We start from the raw sequence: 20,133 nt of genomic DNA, 5'->3' as shown, positions 1-20,133 counted from the left end.
AAGCAAATCCACAAACTAATAAAAGGATTTATTATTAAGGTCGTCTGTTGACTGCTATATATAAAACCCCTTCAATATAGTTGTTGTTACCTCAGGGGATGAGGGGAGTCATCAAAAAAACTTTTTTGGCTTTAACAGAGTACCGGCACCTCTTTTAGGCCACTTAAAGCACTGGTCACAATGTAATTCATTTATATGTATTTATTATTCATTTAACTGTAACTTTGTTTATTCAATTATTATAATATTATATTGTTTATAGTGTTTAATGTATTTATAGTGGATTTTATTATTATTTATTTAAATTTAATAATTTTATATATTTTTCATTCATATTCATTCATTTATAACATTTTTTTTTACATTTTGTAAATAAATGTATTAATTTATAATGTGATTAAATGTTGTTATTATTTTTATAATAAAAATGTTAAATAAATTAATAATTTTATTACATTTGAATTTATTTATTTATAATATAATTTATTATTTTCACTATTTGTTTATTTAAAAATGAAAATGTATATTAGCATACGTGCACTTTTAGCAGGACTTTGAGGCCAGCCGTAGTGTTTTCCCGTGTAGATCGCGTGCAGGAGTTAAGAGAAATGAGCTGCTGCTCTGTAATCAGGAGTCACACTTGATCAATGAGCTTCCATCCACAGTCCTGTGTCGTTTATCATTATCCTCCGTCCATCTCGGATGATCAGATCGATCCGTGAGAGCGCCAGCAGACATGCCTTGCTCAACAGTGATTGTTAAACCTACAGAATCACAGCGAGAAGAAGTCGTTTATGTGTGAAATTATATTCAGATTGATGATTCTGTTCAGAGTTTGTTCACTACCTGCTTTGAGCAGAATGTCCTAAAGCATATATATATATATATATATATATATATATATATATATATATATATATATATATATATATATATATATATATATATATATATATATATATACAGTATTTATTTATTTATTTATTTATTCATACATTCATTAACTTATTATAATAAATGTAATAAATAAATAATTGTATTTTTATTTGTGTCATTTTTTTATACGATGACATGACATGACTTATAAATCTATTAACTATTAACAATCTATTAACATTTTAAATATATAATTTCTTGCCTGTTTATTGAAATTTCTTTATAATATTATTTTATTTTATTTATAAGTAAAAGTAATTTATTTGTAATTATATTTATTATATTTATTTATATATACATTCATTTATTTATTTATTTTTGTTTGTTTGTTTTCTGAAGACCACAGTAGGTCAGTTTCATGCTGATGTGATATCAGCCAATAAGGAAAGTCATTAGACTGACTCTGGTAGACTAAATTATTTTATTTGAATAACCCACAGTAAGAACATGAATTAATGAGTGAATAGTGTGTATTTAGTTAACGTCTGAGTATCTGCCAGCGTCTGTCTGTCTCTGAAGCTCCTGTCCGTCCGTGTTTTGTCGTTTCGGTGACCTCTCTCAGGACCGGGCGCTTCTGAAGCACTCCTAATAAAAGCGTTTAGAGGAGATTACAGGGATTCATGCTGTGGTAGTGTTTCAGCTGAGAACGAGCCCAGAACATTCAGTGTTTGAGCCAAGCGCACCTCCATCCTGCAGTCGACCGGTGATGGTGTGGTTAATGAAACAGACCTTCAGCACAGAAACACTGCCAGATCTGGAGAGAGCTGAGAGACTGGCTCTGGCACTGCAACACACGTTTATACACAATAATCAATCAAAGTGCTTTACATAAAAACTAAATCTATTAACATTTGCTGGTGGTAATCATTCATTTATTCATTTATTCATTCATTCATTTATTTATTTATTTATTTATTTATTTATTTATTTATTTATTTATTTATAATTTGATTTATATTTTATATTTATTTTACTTTTTTCATTTGTAATTACATTTATTCGTGTATTCATTCATTTACTATATAGTTCTATTTATTTATAATCATTTATTATTTTTTTATTTTTTTCATTCATTCATTAATAATACAATGTATTTGTCACAATCATTAGCTCACTCAGGACCATTCCACCCATCAACCACCAGATGTCACTATATCATCACTTGGACACTAGCACCTCTCATAATGTTGCACCACACCCGAACTACATCTACCATGAGTCACTGCATCACTATCACCTAGCCACACCTGCACCTCATTCATCAGCTGATCTCCTTGCCACACCTGCACTTCATTTACACACAAGCACCTCTCATACTGTTGCACCACACCCAAACTACATCTCCCATGAGTCACCACATCACTATCACCTTGCCGCACCTGCACCTCATTCATCAGCTAATCTCCTTGCCACACCTGCACCTCATTTACACACACATATAAGCAGCACTCACACACAGACGCTTTGCGAAGACTTGTTTAGCCCCGTCTTACATTTCCGAGTGGTTTCCCTGTTTTTCCGTGTCTGACCTTTGGATTGTGTATTTCGACTCTGATTCTCTGCTGCCTGCCCCGATCTCTGCTCGTTACTGTTTATGATTCTGGCTATCCCTGACACTCCATTCCTAAATTCTGCCTGTCGGACTATTCTGTCGAATAAATGCTGCAATTGAATCCGAATGCCTCTGACTCTCCTGCGTAACATTATTTATTTATTTAGATATTTCTGCCAATATGTAAAAGTCATTAGATAAACACATGAAAAAAAATAATTTTACAAAATGAAAGTTCAAAAATAAATAAGTTAAAAATAATAAAAATAAATGTACAAATACAGGGCATTATAAATGAATGAAAAAGGTGGGGAAAAAAACAAATTCAAGAATTTTTTTTTTTTATCGAGTCATTTATTGGTTTATTTTCCTATCATTACATTTATTTATTTATCTATGTATTATTAATTTTTAATTCCTTTGGTCCTCTAAATTAATTTATATATATATATATATATATATATATATATATATATATATATATATATATATAATATTATATTTATTTCAAGAAATGATTTATAATAGATTTGGTTTTAGTTATGACCCTGCTTCTTAAGCTGAGCTCCCTTCCATAATCTTGGTCACTTCTTACACAAACCAGTGTTTTTCTCGCTCATTAGCTGCTAGATTCGCTTCTTTAGTTGAAACTGTGCAGTTAATGATTTATTCAGGAGGCGTGTGCTGAGATGTTCTCCTCCGATAGCAGAAGGATTAAATAATGAGGAAACGCGTGGAATGGCAGAGCTAAAACACAATCCATCTTCATTCTGCTCAAGTGTTAATGAAGCTGTAGCACGAGAGAGAGAGACAGGGAGAGAGAGAGACAGAGAGAGAGAGACAGAGAGAGAGAGACAGAGAGAGAAGACACTTCTATCTGCAGCCAAGCAATTAATCTTCACATTAGTCGTTACATTTAAATGTGCTGATAATGAGGACTCGGAGAGGACGGCTCAGATAGCAGCGCTTGCACACGTTCAATCAGCCTCACGCTCGCTTCGTCCTTTAGAGTGACTCCTGGATTTATCAGAGAGACAAATCGAACTATTACTTCTCCATGCTTTGAATTCCTTTTCATTTATCTGCTGGAGTGAAACTAAGGAAGCTCTTAACGATCCACAGCTTCAGCTGCTACTGCTGGGAAGAGACCGGAAAACATTTCTACTGTCGTTTTGTTTGTCCATCAAGATTTGGAGAAATGTAGCATTGCATCAGCATCTCTGCAAAGTGAATGGGTGCCGTCACAATGAGAGTCTGATAAAAACATCACAATAATCCACAGCACTCCAGTCCATCAGTGAACATCTGGAGAAGACAAAACCTGAAACACATCCAGCATTAAGATGATTTTAACTCAAACACATAGAGTCTATAATCCATAATAACACTTCCTCCAGTGAAAAAGTGTTCTGGTCTGAATCAGGAGAGAAATCTGCACAGATCAAGCAGCGTTTAAACAGATCTAAACTAATCTGTGAGAGACAACAGCAGATGCACTGTTTACTGGAGGAAGTGTTATTATGCATTATAGACTCGTAAAATTGCTATATTATGATTTTTTTATATTGCAAATAATCTGCATTACATTAGTGAGAAAAAAACATAATACTTATTTCTGAAACATAAGAAAAAATCTGAAGATACATAATGGTACAATGTTTAAATGAATGGCATTTTGAGGATTACTGTCAAAATAATGCAAATATGCTTCGTTTTCTTAAATCTGTGTTCTTTGACATGTCGGTGAAATGTATTGATGAGATTCTTTGATGTTTCGCTGATGTGTTGCCATGGCGATGCGGACGTGATGTCATTTCCCTCGTCTCCGAGGACCCTGCAGCTTTATTTATTTATTTTTGTCTCGTCAGACGTGTCGAGGCTTCAGTCCTGAATGCAGCGCTTTTATCTCCTCACACAGAGCGACAGCTGAAGGATTTCTACAATTTACTGAGTTTATGCCGATAGAAACGAAAGTATAAAAGACAGCGGGAGATGATTTAATTCCAGTCCTTCAGAAACGCTGAAGGAACACGTCACTACATCTGAACAAGTCTGAAAAGTTTAGAAGCTTGAAAAGATTTTGATCATAAGAACATTTAAATGATCTAAAATAAGATAATAATAATAATAATAACAAAATAAATTATTTACATCATTTTATTCCAGATATTTACAGTGGTAACATAATTTCTTTTTTTTTATTATAGACAAAATAAAAATAAATAAAATATAAAAACAAACTTTTTATTTCAAATAGTTGCCACAGCAACATAAAAATGTCATATTTGAAATAAAATAAAATTAAAACACTTAAATATTTAAATTCAGTTAGCTACAACATAACATTTTCATTATTTGAAATAAAATAAAATAACTAAAATATAAAAAAATCTTAAATATATTTAATTTCAAGAAATCAAACATAAAAAACACTAAATTTTAAAAACGTGAACATTTTAGCTACATAAAAACATTTATATTATTTGAAATTAAATAAGTTAATTCAATATTTTTTTAACTTTTTTTCAGCTATATGTAATATATATAGACTTTTTTCAGTTAATATTTTATATACAGTTTTTCTTGATTTCTAACACACTACAAACAATTAATACAGTTCTCAAACACACACACGTTTCTGATTTATGCGTTTATTTATTTGTTAATTCATTGTTTATTACTGTACAGTAACTGAAAGTATATTCCAATGTTTGTTTACTGTATATTTAATATATACAGTATTACTTTTCTCTTCTAGTGCTTTTGATCTACTGTAAGATTTCTTTACAGTAGTGTAATGACGGTAAACATTTAAAGTTTATTGCTGATTTTTACTGTATCTGCACCGCTCTATTTATGTCTATACTGTAAGAGTCATTGACTTGCAAAAGGATTCATGTTTTCAAAATGAGGTTTTTGTAACAGTGTTTTGAAGTGACCTCACTAGTGTAAGTGTGTCATCTGAGGACAATGTTTGAGTCTAGCAAAAGACAGCATGGTTTTTGACTAAAGTATTTGATTGTGACCTGGAAGTTTGTAGTTTTGGTTCAAATTGGTGTGTAGTTTTGAGATTGTGTTTCTAGTTGATGGTGAATTGTGTGGTAGCAATTGAGAACAACTGTAAGATGCATGCTGTTGGGAACCAGTTTAAAGCATTTAGTGGCATTGCTGTTTGATCGACTTGTTTTCCATCATTTGCTCGTTTGATTTTCCATCCCGAATCCAGCACAGATTGTGTTTCGCCTATAAACACACACTCAGGTCTTGACCAGCTTCTACGACCCCGTCTGCTGCCTTTCTAGAGCCCCGTATCAGTCCCTCCTCTGTTTTTCTCTTTCTTAGTTCCTCCGAACCTGACCGTACCGCGGGGCAAGTCTCCGATGGCGGTGCGGGAGGGAGACACGGTGGAGCTGGAGTGCCTTGTTTCAGGGAAACCCAAGCCCATCATCCTGTGGTCTCGGGCGGATAAGGAGGCGCCGATGCCGGACGGCAGCATGCAGATGGAGACCTACGACGGCGTTCTGCGCATCGTTAACGTGTCGCGAGAGATGAGCGGATCCTACCGCTGCCAGACCAGCCAGTACAACGGCTTCAACGTCAAGCCCAGAGAAGCTGTGATCGAGCTCATCGTGCGCTGTAAGTGCTCCTCAATCCCTGTCCAAATGTCTTCATGTCAATAACAACATGAACGTCCACCCAATCAAACCATTCACAGCAAAAGGTCCCCATCAAGTCTCATTTTACAATTAAAAATCTCAAAATTTCAAAATATACAACATTTATTTTTACAAAATCTGTTTCAAAATATATTTATTTGAGTATACTGAATATATATATATATAAAAAATGTTTTGGTAAAATCTGTTTCAGAATATATTTAGGTAAATATATTTTCTATTAATATATTTTTGAAATATTTTTGAAAATATATTTGTAAGATATAAATGTATATTTTAGAACCATTTAAAAACATACTTTGCCCTCCATATCTTGTTGTCTATACAAACTGTAAACATACCAATATGCCAAAAAATATATATTTTAAAATGTATTTTTAAATATATTTCAAAATATACAAAATTGACCAACAAAACTTTTTTTGCTACTAAAATATATTCAAAATATATTTATGTAAATATATTTTATACCAATATATTTTTGCCCATTGTTTGTTTAATAAAAAAAACATTTAAAAAATGTTTTTCCCTCCATATATTTAGTCCAAGAAAAACATTATTTGTTTTCCATAACGTGTTAAATATATTTTTTAATATATTTAAACTATACAAGAGATGCTCAAAATATCTTGATTTTGAGTAGTTTCAGTGTTTATTTTTTACTAGGGCTGTTGGGTCAGACTGTAGGACTAGATGTAAGACTGGTTTATTTTGTATTTATTTTTTATAAATAAAATAGAGATTGTCCAGATTTGTGGGTAGGTATCAGTGTTTTTGTGCAAGTAAACAGTTTTACAAGCTGTGCTTTGAATCACCATGAATGAATCTCAAGAGCTACATAATCACATCCATTATGGCTTGATATTGAAAGCGGCAAGTTGTGAGTCACACGAGGTCTATCCTGTTTCTCTGAATGTGAGTGTGTTTGAGATGTGTGTTCAGGAACACGTCCTGTACTTTCTGAAAGCATGTTTGTCAAGGACGAGGAACTGGACTCACTTCAGACGCCGTTACTCCACATTACAGATTCAGTCTTTATCTGACAACACACTGCTTGGTTTGTTGCTTGGCTAGTTTTCAAGCTTTTCAGAGCTGTCTGTCTTAAAACTTTCAAACTTCACTCTTATAAAATTACTTCTATATCATTTGTACATACCATATTTTATAAAGTACAAGTAGCGTTTTTTTATATTCTGAAATATGCTCTGATTTATATTCCAAAGTAACTTACATAATGTAATTAATGTAATATACCTTAAACAATTCAGGGTTTCTACAGATGTATTGCTCATGTATGTGTGATAAGTATTCAGTATTTTCTTTCAGTTTTCCTTCATTTCATTGCAAGTGCGTTTTGTTCGTTTTCTTTATTTTACAAAAGCACAACATTTCACTGTTATTTTAAAGGTACGTTTTCTGTTTTGACTGATGTCTATCTTTCCGCTAATTTAAAGAATTATAAAGTTATTTAGCTGATTCCTGGCTATGCGCTGATGTATGCAGTCTTAAACTCACTCAGATTTGAAGTGAACGTTTAGGCGCTCGGGCTTCAGTCTGTGGAAATCTTCAGGGAGGTGGAGGTGTGTTTGCGGTGTGAAATCACGCTGAGAGATAAAGCGTCTCTGGTGTGACGTTGAGCTGAACGTGTGAACGTGAGGAGAATAGCTTTCCTGAGTCACAGCAAGCATGCACGTATATCCTTCATGCACTCAGAAGAAGTACACTACTGATGATGTGTCCGTTTTCTGGAGCAATCTCGATTTTGTTCATGTCTGGAGATTTAGTGCAGTGATTCTTCATGAAGATTCATGATTGTGACTCAGATGAGAGCGTTATTATGAATATTTCTAGCATACACTGTATATACCCTGCTGTTGGTGTGTTGCATTGTAACAAATTGTGTCGTGTCACTACTAACTAAATAAATCTTCACTTAATAGTGTTCACAAACATCCCAGGGAGTCATTTTATTTGCTTCTTTTTTATGAATTAAATATTAAATACTGCAATTTAGCTCCAATAATTCAATTCATTTTTTTTGTTTTTGTTTCCTAAGTGTTTTTATCTCCTAAGTTATTATAAATATATGTGCTCAACTTTTACGCTTTTACCAGAAAAATCTGGTAAATATTCAAAGTTTCAGTTCTGATGAACATATTTTACAATGTCTTCAGTTTTAATAATTTTAGTACTTCAATTTAAGCTGGTTTCCTAAGCAAGATTTGTAATTTCTAATATTTTTTTAGTATTCAAAATGATTTTAACCAAACTAAAACTACCTTTTTTATATAATTGTATTTATTCATATCTTTATACATTTATACAGATTTGTTTTATTATTATTTATTATTATTATTATTTCAGCTAGCTTCCAATATATATTTTTTTAAGTTACGTTTTTCATCTAATATTTATACTTTATTAGGGCCCGAGCACCGATGGTGTGAGGACCCTCTTGGAATTGCTCCGTTTATTATTATTATTATTATTATTATTATTATTATTATTAGGGCCCGAGCACCGATGGTGTGAGGACCCTCTTGGAATTGCTCCGTTTATTATTATTATTATTATTATTATTATTATTATTCTTCTTCTCCAAAATGAATCGCATTTTTGAGGGCCTAAACATGCTCGAAAAGTCATGAAACTTTGCACACACCTCAGAACTGGCGAAAATTTACGTCTGATATGGGTTTCAGAAGTGGGTGTGGCAAAATGGCTCAACAGCGCCACCTATACACGTTCAACGGTGTGCGCCTCGAGCTACGTTTCATGTACATGTATGAAAATCGGTATACACATGTAACTCTCCAATACCTACAAAAAAGTCTCTTGGAGCAAAATCCGAAACCCAACAGGAAGTCGGTTATTACTAATATTATGAGCAAATTTTGTGTCATTTTTGTCATTTCCATGCGTTGTATTTTAACGAACTCCTCCTAGAGATTCATTCAGATCAACACCAAATTTGGTATGCCTAATCTGAAGGCCTTTGCGATGTTAAATTGCGAAGCTTTTGAGTTTTCGTTAATGGGCGTGTCCGTGGCGGCCTGGCGAATTTCGATGATTCGCCATGAAACAGGAAGTTGCTATAACTCAGACATACAATGACCAATCTGCCCCAAACTTCACATGTTTGATGAGACTCCTGACCTGAACAGATTGACATGCCCATATTCAGTTATAGTCATAGCGCCACCTATTGGCAACAGGAAGTGACATATTTTACACTGCGATGAACTACTCCTAGAAATTTTATGACATCAATGTATTTTTTGTGGTCAGTCTAATCTAAAGCCCTGTGCGATGTTAAGTTGTGAAGATCTTGAGTTTTCGTTAAAAGGCGTGTCCATGGCGCCGTCACGAAGTTCGATGTCTCGCCATGGGAATAAAAGATGTTATAACTCAGGCATAAAATGTCCGATCTTCCCCAAACTTCACATGTGTGATAAGAGTCCTGGCCTGAACACATCTGAAGGCCAAAATTCCATCAGGTGTGGCAAAATGGCTCGATAGCGCCACCTATACACTTTCAACAGAGTGCACCTCGAGCTATGTTTCACGTACATGTACAAAAATCGGTATACACATGTAACACACCAATACCTAAAAAAAAGTCTCTTGGTACGAAATCCGAATCCCAACAGGAAGTCGGTTATTTAGAATTTTCTCTGCAATATTGGCATTGTTTTTGCCATTTTCAGGGGTTGTACTTTAACTAACTCCTCCTAGAGATTTATTCAGATCAACACCAAACCTGGTCAGTGTAATCTTAAGCCCTTTGCGATGTTAAATTGCGAAGATCTTTAGATTTCGTTAAAGGGCGTGTCCATGGTGGCCTGACAAATTTCGATGTTTCGCCATGAAAAAGGAAGTTGCTGTAACTCAGACATACAATGTCCAATCTGCCCCAAACTTCACATGTTAGATAAAACTTCTGCCCTTAACAGATCTACATGCCCACATTCAGTTATAGTCATAGCGCCACCTATTGGCAACAGGAAGTGACATGTTTTACGCTGCAACAAACTACTCCTATAATTTTTTTGAGATTAACATATATTTTGTGGTCAGTCTAATCTAAAGGCCTGTGCAATGTTAACTTTTGGAGATCTTGAGTTTTTGTTAAAGGCCGTTTCCATGGCGCCATGACAAAATTTGATGTCTTGCCACAGCAAGAGAAGTTGTTGTAACTCAAGCATAAAATGTTCAATCTTCCCCAAACTTCACATGTTCGATAAGAGTCCTGGCCTGAACACATCTGAAGGCCAATATTCCATTATAATGATAGCGCCACCTGCTGGCAACGGTAAGATTGGCACATATATGGGATATACTTTGATATATTCCACTTATATTTAGGACATTAAATGCATATTTCTCAACGTTCACCTTTTTACTAAAGCAACACGATGGCGGTGAGCCCGGGTGCGAGGGCCCGTTCATCGCTGCTTGCAGCTTTAATTAGGGCTCAAGCCTGGAGGGCGAGAGCCCTATTGTTTTCCTTAGGATTATTTTTTTTTTTTTTTTTTTTTTTTTTTATTCTTCTAATTTTTTTCTAAGGTTTCGGGGGCTTTTGGGGTCCTTAACATGCTCAAAAACTCTTGAAAATTGGCACACACCTTGGAACCTGCGGCCATTAGGGCCGGGCAGAGTCTGATACACGGGCGTGGCACAGGGGCTCTACAGCGCCCCCTGTAGTACCGAGGGCCATATATCATGCATACTTGCACGTATACATATGAAACTTGGTACATATATATAACTCATCAAACCAAACAACTTTCACACTGCATGTCATAAGCTCCGCCCAACAGGAAGTTGGCTATTTAGGGTTTTATGAAAAACACATGCTCTGGAATTTGATATACTCCTCTGAGGAACTCCACCCGTTCACCACAAAACTCGGTGAACACGATCTCAAGACATTGGGGATGCTAAATTGCGAAGAGATTTTTGATATCTCGAACGGTTTGCCCGTGGCGAGGCGTTGAAATTATGGCGAGAAATGAGAAACAGGAAATGTATAATAACATCCACATACATTTGCTGAATTTGATCAAACTTAATTGGTTTGTTCGTTGTATGATACCGATCGTATATATGTGACTATTAGGAGTCAAAGTTATAGCGCCACCAACTGGCAGCAGGAAGTGAATCATTTTCAGAACGCTTTGAATTCAGCATCTTATTTTTACTTGATTTGCTTCAAACTTCATCAGAATAATGACAAAACACGGCCGAAGACAATCTGTCGTGGGGATATTTATATCTAATATAGTGTTGCCATGGCAACGTGTCAAACTTGAATGTTCTGTTCTGGTGATTTTTAGGCAGATAACTAGCTCAGATTTACATGAAACTCGAAACAGATATCAGTATTAAAGATAGCTAGACCATGGCAAAAGCTTTTTAAAGGGCGTGGAAGAGGCACTCTATAGCGCCACCTTTTGTCAAAAGTGGGGGGATTAGTTTTAGCTACAGACACCAAACTTGGTACATAAATTGTTCTTATCAAGACGGACAACTTTCTAATTCGCAGTCATAAGCTACGACCAACAGGAAGTTGGCTATTTTGACTTGAATATGGATTTTTGGGAATTTTCTTTTGTGAATTAATGCATACTCCTCCCAGGGGAAGTACACTATACACACCAAACTTTGTCTACATTAAGAAAAACCATTGAGGAACTTAAATTGCGAACGGATTTTGGTTAGCTTGAACGGTTTTGTCGTGGTGAATTTTTGAAATGACAGTAAAAAGGGAAACATTAATTGTCTTGTATGTTTAAATTGCAGCTTCCAAACACTTCAAAGCATTTTTTCATACAAAGATCAAATCATTCTGAGGAAATATGCATAGTTTCACGACTTTACAACACTGTATGGATAAAAGAAAATTAAAAAACTGTCAGACTTCTCAACTGACATGATCTCACTCTGGCCACCCTGTCTGTGTGAGGGAAGGGAGGGGGAGAGGGAGGGGGAGTGTGAGGGGGTTGGTGACTGTGACAGTGTGTGTGGACTGTAGGGAGGGGCTGTCTGGCAGAGAGAGAGAGAGAGAGACCTAATCATCCCTTTAATAATCAGGAAAAAAAAATCTATATTTTAAATTGTTATTGTTTTTGTTGTTGCTAATGGTGGTGTTTTTTCCTTTCATTACAGGTTAAGAAATCTCTTAGGCCTTATCCTTTTCTGACAGTTTTAGGGATTTAAAAACATCCTAAGAACCCTAATTTGTGCTGCAAATAATAATTTCAAACTCATTTGATACTGACCTATGACAACCTGTGACGTGACATGACATTTATTAATCTCATGGATGTAACAGTAAAACTCTTCAACTGACAGATAAAGCTGCAATGCAAGCAAAACTATTTCACAAATGCTTATAGGTCATTAAAATCATTACAAAACACTAATACATTATTTAAGGATTTGGTAACACTGTAAAATAATGTCTAATTTGTTAACATTAGTATATGCAATGGTAACACTTTATAATAATTGCACTCATTAGCTAAGCATTAGTAAATAGTTCATGATTATAAAGCCTTTTCCCTTAATAATAGTCATTATTAAGCAGTAATACATCCATAAATAAATTGTTCTTGGTTTAAAAGCACATATATTACAAAGGAGATTAAAGTCTCAGTTGTCTTATAAAATAAATAAATAAACACAACCCAGTTTGATTCAGAATTCAGAAATATTTATTTCAAGATGCAATAAAAGGAAACTGTACACTTGAATAGCTTTTATGCGATTCTTGAAGGATTAGCATCACCTCCTCTTGTAAGATGGTTTGAGGAATATATCTTCGAGATTGTACCGCTGCTCCCTATATGCATAGTATGCAGTCTTCTTAGGGCACCAACTCCCAGAGGGGGCACCATCCCAGTTGCTCAAAAAAAAAAAAAAAAAAACATGCGCCATTCTCCCATCCGCGCTCGCGACCGCTCACACCTCATGTTTGCGGCTGAATGTTCGTAATTGATGGATGGACATCTATGCCTGGGTATAGGACATCAGCAATCCGGCACAGAGAAAAGAAAACTAAAGAAAATAAAACAGGCATAAAGTTGTCTTGACATTGGACTTTCTAGAGTCTCAAATTTAGGGCCGGTCTCTAAAGTTACATGTGCTATTGTTATACACTTTTCTAACGTCAGTAGCATTTGAAGAGAATGACTTACAGTCATAAAAACAACTGTAATTGTTCATCTAGGTGACAGCTATAATGCACAATTAAATTGAATGTTTGATATTTATTACAACAAACTGTAAGTCATATGTAAATTATGCTACTTTTTCACATGGGCTCAAATGCAAATTTGAAGCTCAATAGCATTTGAGAAGAAAGACTTGCAGTCATAAAACAATTGTAATGTGTTCATATAGGTGTCAGCTACAATGCACACCTTATACATTTTTTATAAATATTAAAATAAAGTGTTACTAAAGTTATATATATTGTTCTGTGTATGTGATTTCAAAGTCTAGATTGGTCGGATTAACCCTTTAACTGCCGCATCCCTTAAAACTTGATTGTCAGAGGGTTACTGTAAATGCTTATGCCCGCTGGGCACAGTTATCCTGATGCCACCGGGGTGGCGTTGCACTGATGGCTTGAGCCCGACATCGCTGCTTGCAGCTATATTTATTATTATTATTCTTCTTCTCCAAATGAATCGCATTTTTGAGGGCCTAAACATGCTCGAAAAGTCATGAAACTTTGCACACACCTCAGAACTGGCGAAAATTTACGTCTGATATGGGTTTCAGAAGTGGGTGTGGCAAAATGGCTCAACAGCGCCACCTATACACGTTCAACGGTGTGCGCCTCGAGCTACGTTTCATGTACATGTATGAAAATCGGTATACACATGTAACTCTCCAATACCTACAAAAAAGTCTCTTGGAGCAAAATCCGAAACCCAACAGGAAGTCGGTTATTTCTAATATTATGAGCAAATTTTGTGTCATTTTTGTCAATTCCATGCGTTGTATTTTAACGAACTCCTCCTAGAGATTAATTCAGATCAACACCACATTTGGTATGCCTAATCTAAAGGCCTTTGCGATGTTAAATTGCGAAGCTTTTGAGTTTTCGTTGAAGGGCCTGTGTGTGGCGGCCTGGCGAATTTCGATGATTCGCCATGAAACAGGAAGTTGCTATAACTCAGACATACAATGACCAATCTGCCCCAAACTTCACATGTTTGATGAGACTCCTGTCCTGAACAGTTTGACACTGACCAATATTCAGTTATAGTCATAGCGCCACCTATTGGCAACAGGAAGTGACATATTTTACGCTGCGACAAACTACTCCTAGAAATTTTTGACATCAATGTCTTTTTTGTCGTCAGTCTAATCTAAAGGCCTGTACGATGTTAAATTGAGAAGATCTTGAGTTTTCGTTAAAGGGCGTGTCCATGGCGCCATGTCAAAGTTCGATGTCTCGCCATGGGAGTAGAAGTTGTTGTAACTCAGTCATAAAATATCAGATCTTGCCCAAACTTCAAATGTTTGATAAGAGTACTGACCTGAACACATCTGGAGGCTAATATTCCATTGGGTGTGGCAAAATGGCTCGATAGCGCCACCTATACATTTTCAATGGAGTGCGCCTCGAGCTACATGTCATATACATGTACGAAAATCGGTAAACATATGTAACACACCAATAGCTACAAAAAAGTCTCTTGGTACGAAACCCGAATCCCAACAGGAAGTCGGTTATTTTTAATTTTCCCTGCAAAATTGGTGTTGTTTTTGTCATTTTCAGGGGTTGTATTTTAACGAACTCCTCCTAGAGATTTATTCAGATCAACACCAAACTTGGTCAGTGTAATCTAAAGCCCTTTGCCATGTTAAATTGCGAAGGAATTGAGGTTTCGTTAAAGGGCGTGTCCATGGCGGCCTGACAAATTTCGATGATTCGCCATGAAAAATGATGGTGCTATAACTCACACATACAATGTCCAATCCGCCCCAAACTTCACATTTTTGATAAGACTCTACACCTGAACAGATCTACATGCCAATATTCAGTTATAGTCATAGCGCCACCTATTGGCAACTGGAAGTGACATATTTTACACTGTGACAAACTACTCCTAGAAATTTTATGACATCAATGTCTTTTTTGTGGTCAGTCTAATCTAAAGACCTGTGTGATGTTTAGTTGTGAAGATCTTGAGTTTTTGTTAAAAGGCATGTCCATGTCGCCATGACGAAGTTCGATGTCTCGCCATGGGAATAAAAGATGTTATAACTCAGGCATAAAATGTCCGATCTTGCCCAAACTTCACATGTGTGATAAGGGTCCTGGCTTGAACACATCTGAAGGCCAATATTCCATTATAACGATAGCGCCACCTGCTGGCAAAAGGAAGATTGGCACACATATGGAATAAACTTTGATATATTGCACTTATATTTATGAGTTTAAATGCATATTTCTCAACGTTCACCTTTTTACTAAAGCCACACGATGGCGGTGAGCCCGGGTGCGAGGGCCCGTTCATCGCTGCTTGCAGCTTTAATTTTATCTGGATTTCAGTTTTCCAAACCAATATTTAATATTTTTGGTTTGCGTTAACAGAACTAAATCTATTTTTATATTTATAGTCTTTTTTGTTACATTTTATATATATATATAATAAGTTTTAGTTTTCAGTTTTAGTTTTAATATACTTTTAGTACTTCAAGTTAAACGTATTTCATGCAAAGACAACATTGAAAATTCTGTTTTTAAAATCTAATATTATTATTATTATATTTAATCTTTATATCAGTTACTGACAATTATTTATAATAGCTAATTATATATTTAATTAGTTGAAGCAAAAACTATTTGTCATTCTTATTTGTTTTTATTATATTTCTATTGAACTTTGTTTTTATTTCAGTTGTGGTTTGTTATTTTATCACTTCCATTTAAATTTATTTTAGTTAGATCTCATGACAACATTGGTAACAAACGTTTTATCTAATATCTATATTTTATTTCAGTTTATACGTAATAGTTGTAGTTTTAAATGAACAGTAACAGTTCTACTTTCAGCACATGCAGACTCCATGAAGATGATTGATTGATTGACAGCTGTCAGGGAGCAGTGATTGAAGGTTATTGCTGTGTTCCTGTGCGGCTGAACGCAGCTTCAGGCTCAATATGATTCCTTCTGTTCGCTGCAGTGCTGTAAATCTGGACTGAAATCTTAAGAGCCTCATTTCTGTGGAACGATATTGACCTGAGCGGAAAGATCATAACGTCTGAGTCCAGTAAACATCAGAGCCACTGATTTATATCTGAGCCCAGCTCCTTCAGTGAAGAACAACATCATAAATCCTGTGAACACACATGTCCTGATAACATCTGAACATGCCACTTTCTGGAAATAGTTTGTATTCATTCATTCATTTGGTATTATAATATTTATTCATCTTTTAAATTAGCTTGAATTTTCATAGTTTGGTTAAATCTGATGTTTTACTCTTTAAAAAAAAATCAGTTTTTTTAAGTATTAAATTATTTAATTTTATAATTATTATTTAATTTAGTATTATATTATTCGTATTTAGAATTATCGTGCATTTATATAATTTATATAGTTTTCATTTAACTTTTTTGTTTAGTATTATTGTATTTATTTATTTTGATTTAGCTTGCATTGCTATATTTTCAAATTTCATTATAATTTTGGTAATTTTGTTATCTGTGTTTGTCATTTGTTTCCTAAATAGCTAATTCCTAAATAAGAACAACATCCATATCCTTTAAACATTGGTTTGATGTTTTATTCTTTGAAAAATATAGCATTAATTAATAGTATTTATTGATCATTTAATTAGCTTTCATTTATGTTTCAGTTTTCATTTTAGTTATTTTAATACATTTCAAGTTATTAGTTATGTGTGCTTATTTTATTTTATTTGTTTTATTTTTATTTTTATTTATTTATATAATTTCCCCTCTTTTATATTTCTAAAAAGTTTAGTTGTTAGTGAAGAAAAACCATTTGCTCAAGCAGGTTGACTCTTTGAAAAAAGTATGAAATAATAAATATATTAAATATTACATCTTTATTTATTTATTTTTATTCAGTACTATAATATTATTAAAGATTGTATTTAGCTTGCATTTTATTTTTTTCCAGTTTTGATTTTTTTGATGTCTTAATAATTTTTATTTTTTATGAATTAAGTTTTTTTAATAGTTTAATTTTTGTAATATATATAAACAGCTTTAAATTATTTATTTTTTAATTACAATCAGATTATGATTATGATTATGATTCTAAACATGTTTTTAAATTTACAAATTCCTAAAAAAAATAATAATAATATTTTAAATTTTTATCTACTGTTTTATATTTTATTTCATCTTTACGCCAAAAACCAAAAATATTTTTTATATTTTTTTTAATAAAATTTTTTATTTCTCCTTTTTTTCAGTACAAATTTGTGTATATATATATATATATATATATATATATATATAATTAAGTTATGCTTTTTTTGCACACAAAATACACATTTAATATGGATCCAGAATAGATTTACAAAGGTTCATAGGGGGTGGGAACAGCAGAAATAACTAAAATGATCTGTCCTTCTTTGATTCTGCTTTTTGTTCAGAATAACATCTGGTTACATCTAATAACATCATTTTTTCAGACTCAGGAAAAGCTGCTGTCGATGTTTTTGCTGACAGACACTGAAATGCATTCATATGTTGTCAACAAACACTGTTTCTCTGTTCATCTACTGCTCCGACTGTTTGTGTGTTTGGAGAAACATCAGAGCTGATGATAAAAGCTGCTCCAATTATAATGACTGCATTTCCCAGAGAGATCTGAGTCTCTGTCCAGATTGAACTGTGTTTTGCCTTCAATTTAGGAAGAGAAGGAACACGCCGGACCTTTATTAGCCACAGCATATGGCTCTAATGTAGCGTAACCCTTCATACGGCCGGCAGCATTTCTGTAAAAGCCTCGTCCCTTGTACTGTATGTTGTTTTTTCCGGAAGCAAATACCAACTATTTCATTACATCCAGACGGAAAACTCCCACATGTGCATTTGTCATCATCTGACTCACTTCTGCAGCTCTCTCTCTCTCTTTCTTTTGTTTAGCGGTGTGTGTGTGTGTGTGTGTGTGTGAGATGATCTCAGATGTGTTCGTTTAGCCTCTCACACCCGGAGCTCATTATAAATCTGCCGTTTCTTCTCGATGGAGTGAATCTGGAGGAGGATCAGCTCGACCTCTCAGATCAAGAGCTCTGTGTTCATCTTTCCCTCCAGAGCCGCTTGAACCAGCTTTATTCAGCTCTTTAACTGATACGCAGAAATTAATTACAGCTGTTTTGAAATTAAAAATGTTATTTACAAGCTTTCTCCATGCAATTAGTGTGGAGCGGCATACTGTGCATCTGTGCATGCATTTAGCGTTTATTTAATGTTTTTATTCATGTCTTCATCATAGTCTGTTGGCAATAGTATACTGACTATACACTATACCTATTTATAACACTATAACCCTAATTTAAAGTGGATTCTCATTGTATGCACATGTGCATGTTACTTTACTTTACTTTTCTGATTGAGTGCTTTTTTTTTACTTTGGTTTTTGAACTCAAGTTTCATACTGATTTCATTTGATCTGAATCATCTGATGTTTCAATTTTATTATTTATTTTATTTTTAATTTTTTAGTTGGATTTACGGTTTTTCAAACCAACTAAGTGCTAAAATGTTTTATTTATTTTATTTTATTTTATTTTATTTTATTTTATTTTATTTTAGTAGTTGGATTTCCCCATTTCTTAAAGTAGCCTAACTAAGAGGATATTAAATTTATTTTATTTATTTATTTTTATTTTATTTTAATTGAGTTGGATTTCCCATTTCTTAAACCTAACTAAAAGGTAATACAGATTTATTTTATTTTATTTTATTTATTTTATTTTATTTTTATTTTATTTTAATTGAGTTGGATTTCCCATTTCTTAAAGTAGCCTAACTAAGAGGATATTAAGATTTATTTTATTTTATTTTATTTCCCTTTCTTAAACCTAACTAAAAGGTAATACAGATTTATTTTATTTTATTTTATTTTATTTTAATTGAGTTGGATTTTTCCCATTTCTTAAACCTAACTAAGAGGTAATACAGATTAATTTTATTTTTTATTTATTGTTGTTTCCGATTGAGTGTTTGTTTTGTGTCTTTGTGTGTATGTTCTAGGTCAGTATTTTCTGTTGTTTATGTATGATGTGATGTGTGGCAGCTCCAGTAATGTGTTTCTCTGTCCGTCTCTCAGATCCTCCGGCGGTGGAGCCGGTGTGGCAGGAGGTGCGGCAGGGTTTGGGTCGGACGGTGTCCATGAACTGTCGTGTTCTTCGGGCTCATCCGTCCCGCGTGCTGCGCTACGAGTGGAGGCTGGGCTCACGGCTGCTGCACGCCGGCACCTTCGACTCGCGCGACGACACCGACTACACCGTACGCAACCTGGCGCGGGAGGGCTACGGCGAGTACACCTGTGACATCATCAACGAGGTGGGGCCTGGACGCTGCACCTTCCTGGTGACCGGTGAGACTCCTCCCACTCGACATCACCCTGCGGCAGAGTGCTTTAACTTCCATTGAATCTTTTAGGTTTTTAGACCCGACGCGTCTAGACTCTTTCTCTGCTGTGTTTGGCTCTGTGGTTTAGTGTAGATGATCATGTGCCAGTCGTTCATGAGTGCTCTGCCATCTGCTCAGCTCCGTCTGCCAGAGTCTCAGTCCAGAGACAGTGCTGATCCGGCTCAGATCTGGCCCGGTTCCTCCCAAAGCGAGCAGCGTCGCTCTCTGCAGGGGTAATGGATCTGCTTGTGTTCCTGCTGTGAGTGAAGAGCTGAAAACAGCATTCATTTACTCTGCAGATCCAAACATGCTGCACATATGAGAGGAGCCTC

At 34.6% G+C, this 20,133-nt stretch overlaps 1 protein-coding gene across 3 annotated transcripts in view; it reads left to right on the top strand.

Moving 5' to 3' along the window:
- LOC113082113 (MAM domain-containing glycosylphosphatidylinositol anchor protein 2-like) overlaps nt 1-19,889 on the top strand; it is a 56,490-nt gene extending 36,601 nt beyond the window's left edge. For 2 of the 3 annotated variants that reach the window (XM_026253986.1, XM_026253985.1), the window contains exons 7-8: nt 5,804-6,124; nt 19,497-19,889. In XM_026253986.1, coding sequence (XP_026109771.1) covers nt 5,804-6,124; nt 19,497-19,822 — 647 coding nt within the window. In that variant the 3' untranslated portion in view covers nt 19,823-19,889. The remainder of the gene's footprint in view (nt 1-5,803; nt 6,125-19,496) is intronic. The other variant, XM_026253987.1, reaches the window with a different exon arrangement.
- The last annotated feature ends 244 nt before the right edge of the window (nt 19,890-20,133 follow it).

This window comes from Carassius auratus, unplaced genomic scaffold (assembly GCF_003368295.1).
Source record: "Carassius auratus strain Wakin unplaced genomic scaffold, ASM336829v1 scaf_tig00035703, whole genome shotgun sequence".
Taxonomy (NCBI): Eukaryota; Metazoa; Chordata; class Actinopteri; order Cypriniformes; family Cyprinidae; genus Carassius; species Carassius auratus.
The sequence above is the reverse complement of the archived record's forward strand: the minus strand, read 5'-3'. Positions and strand labels throughout refer to the sequence as shown.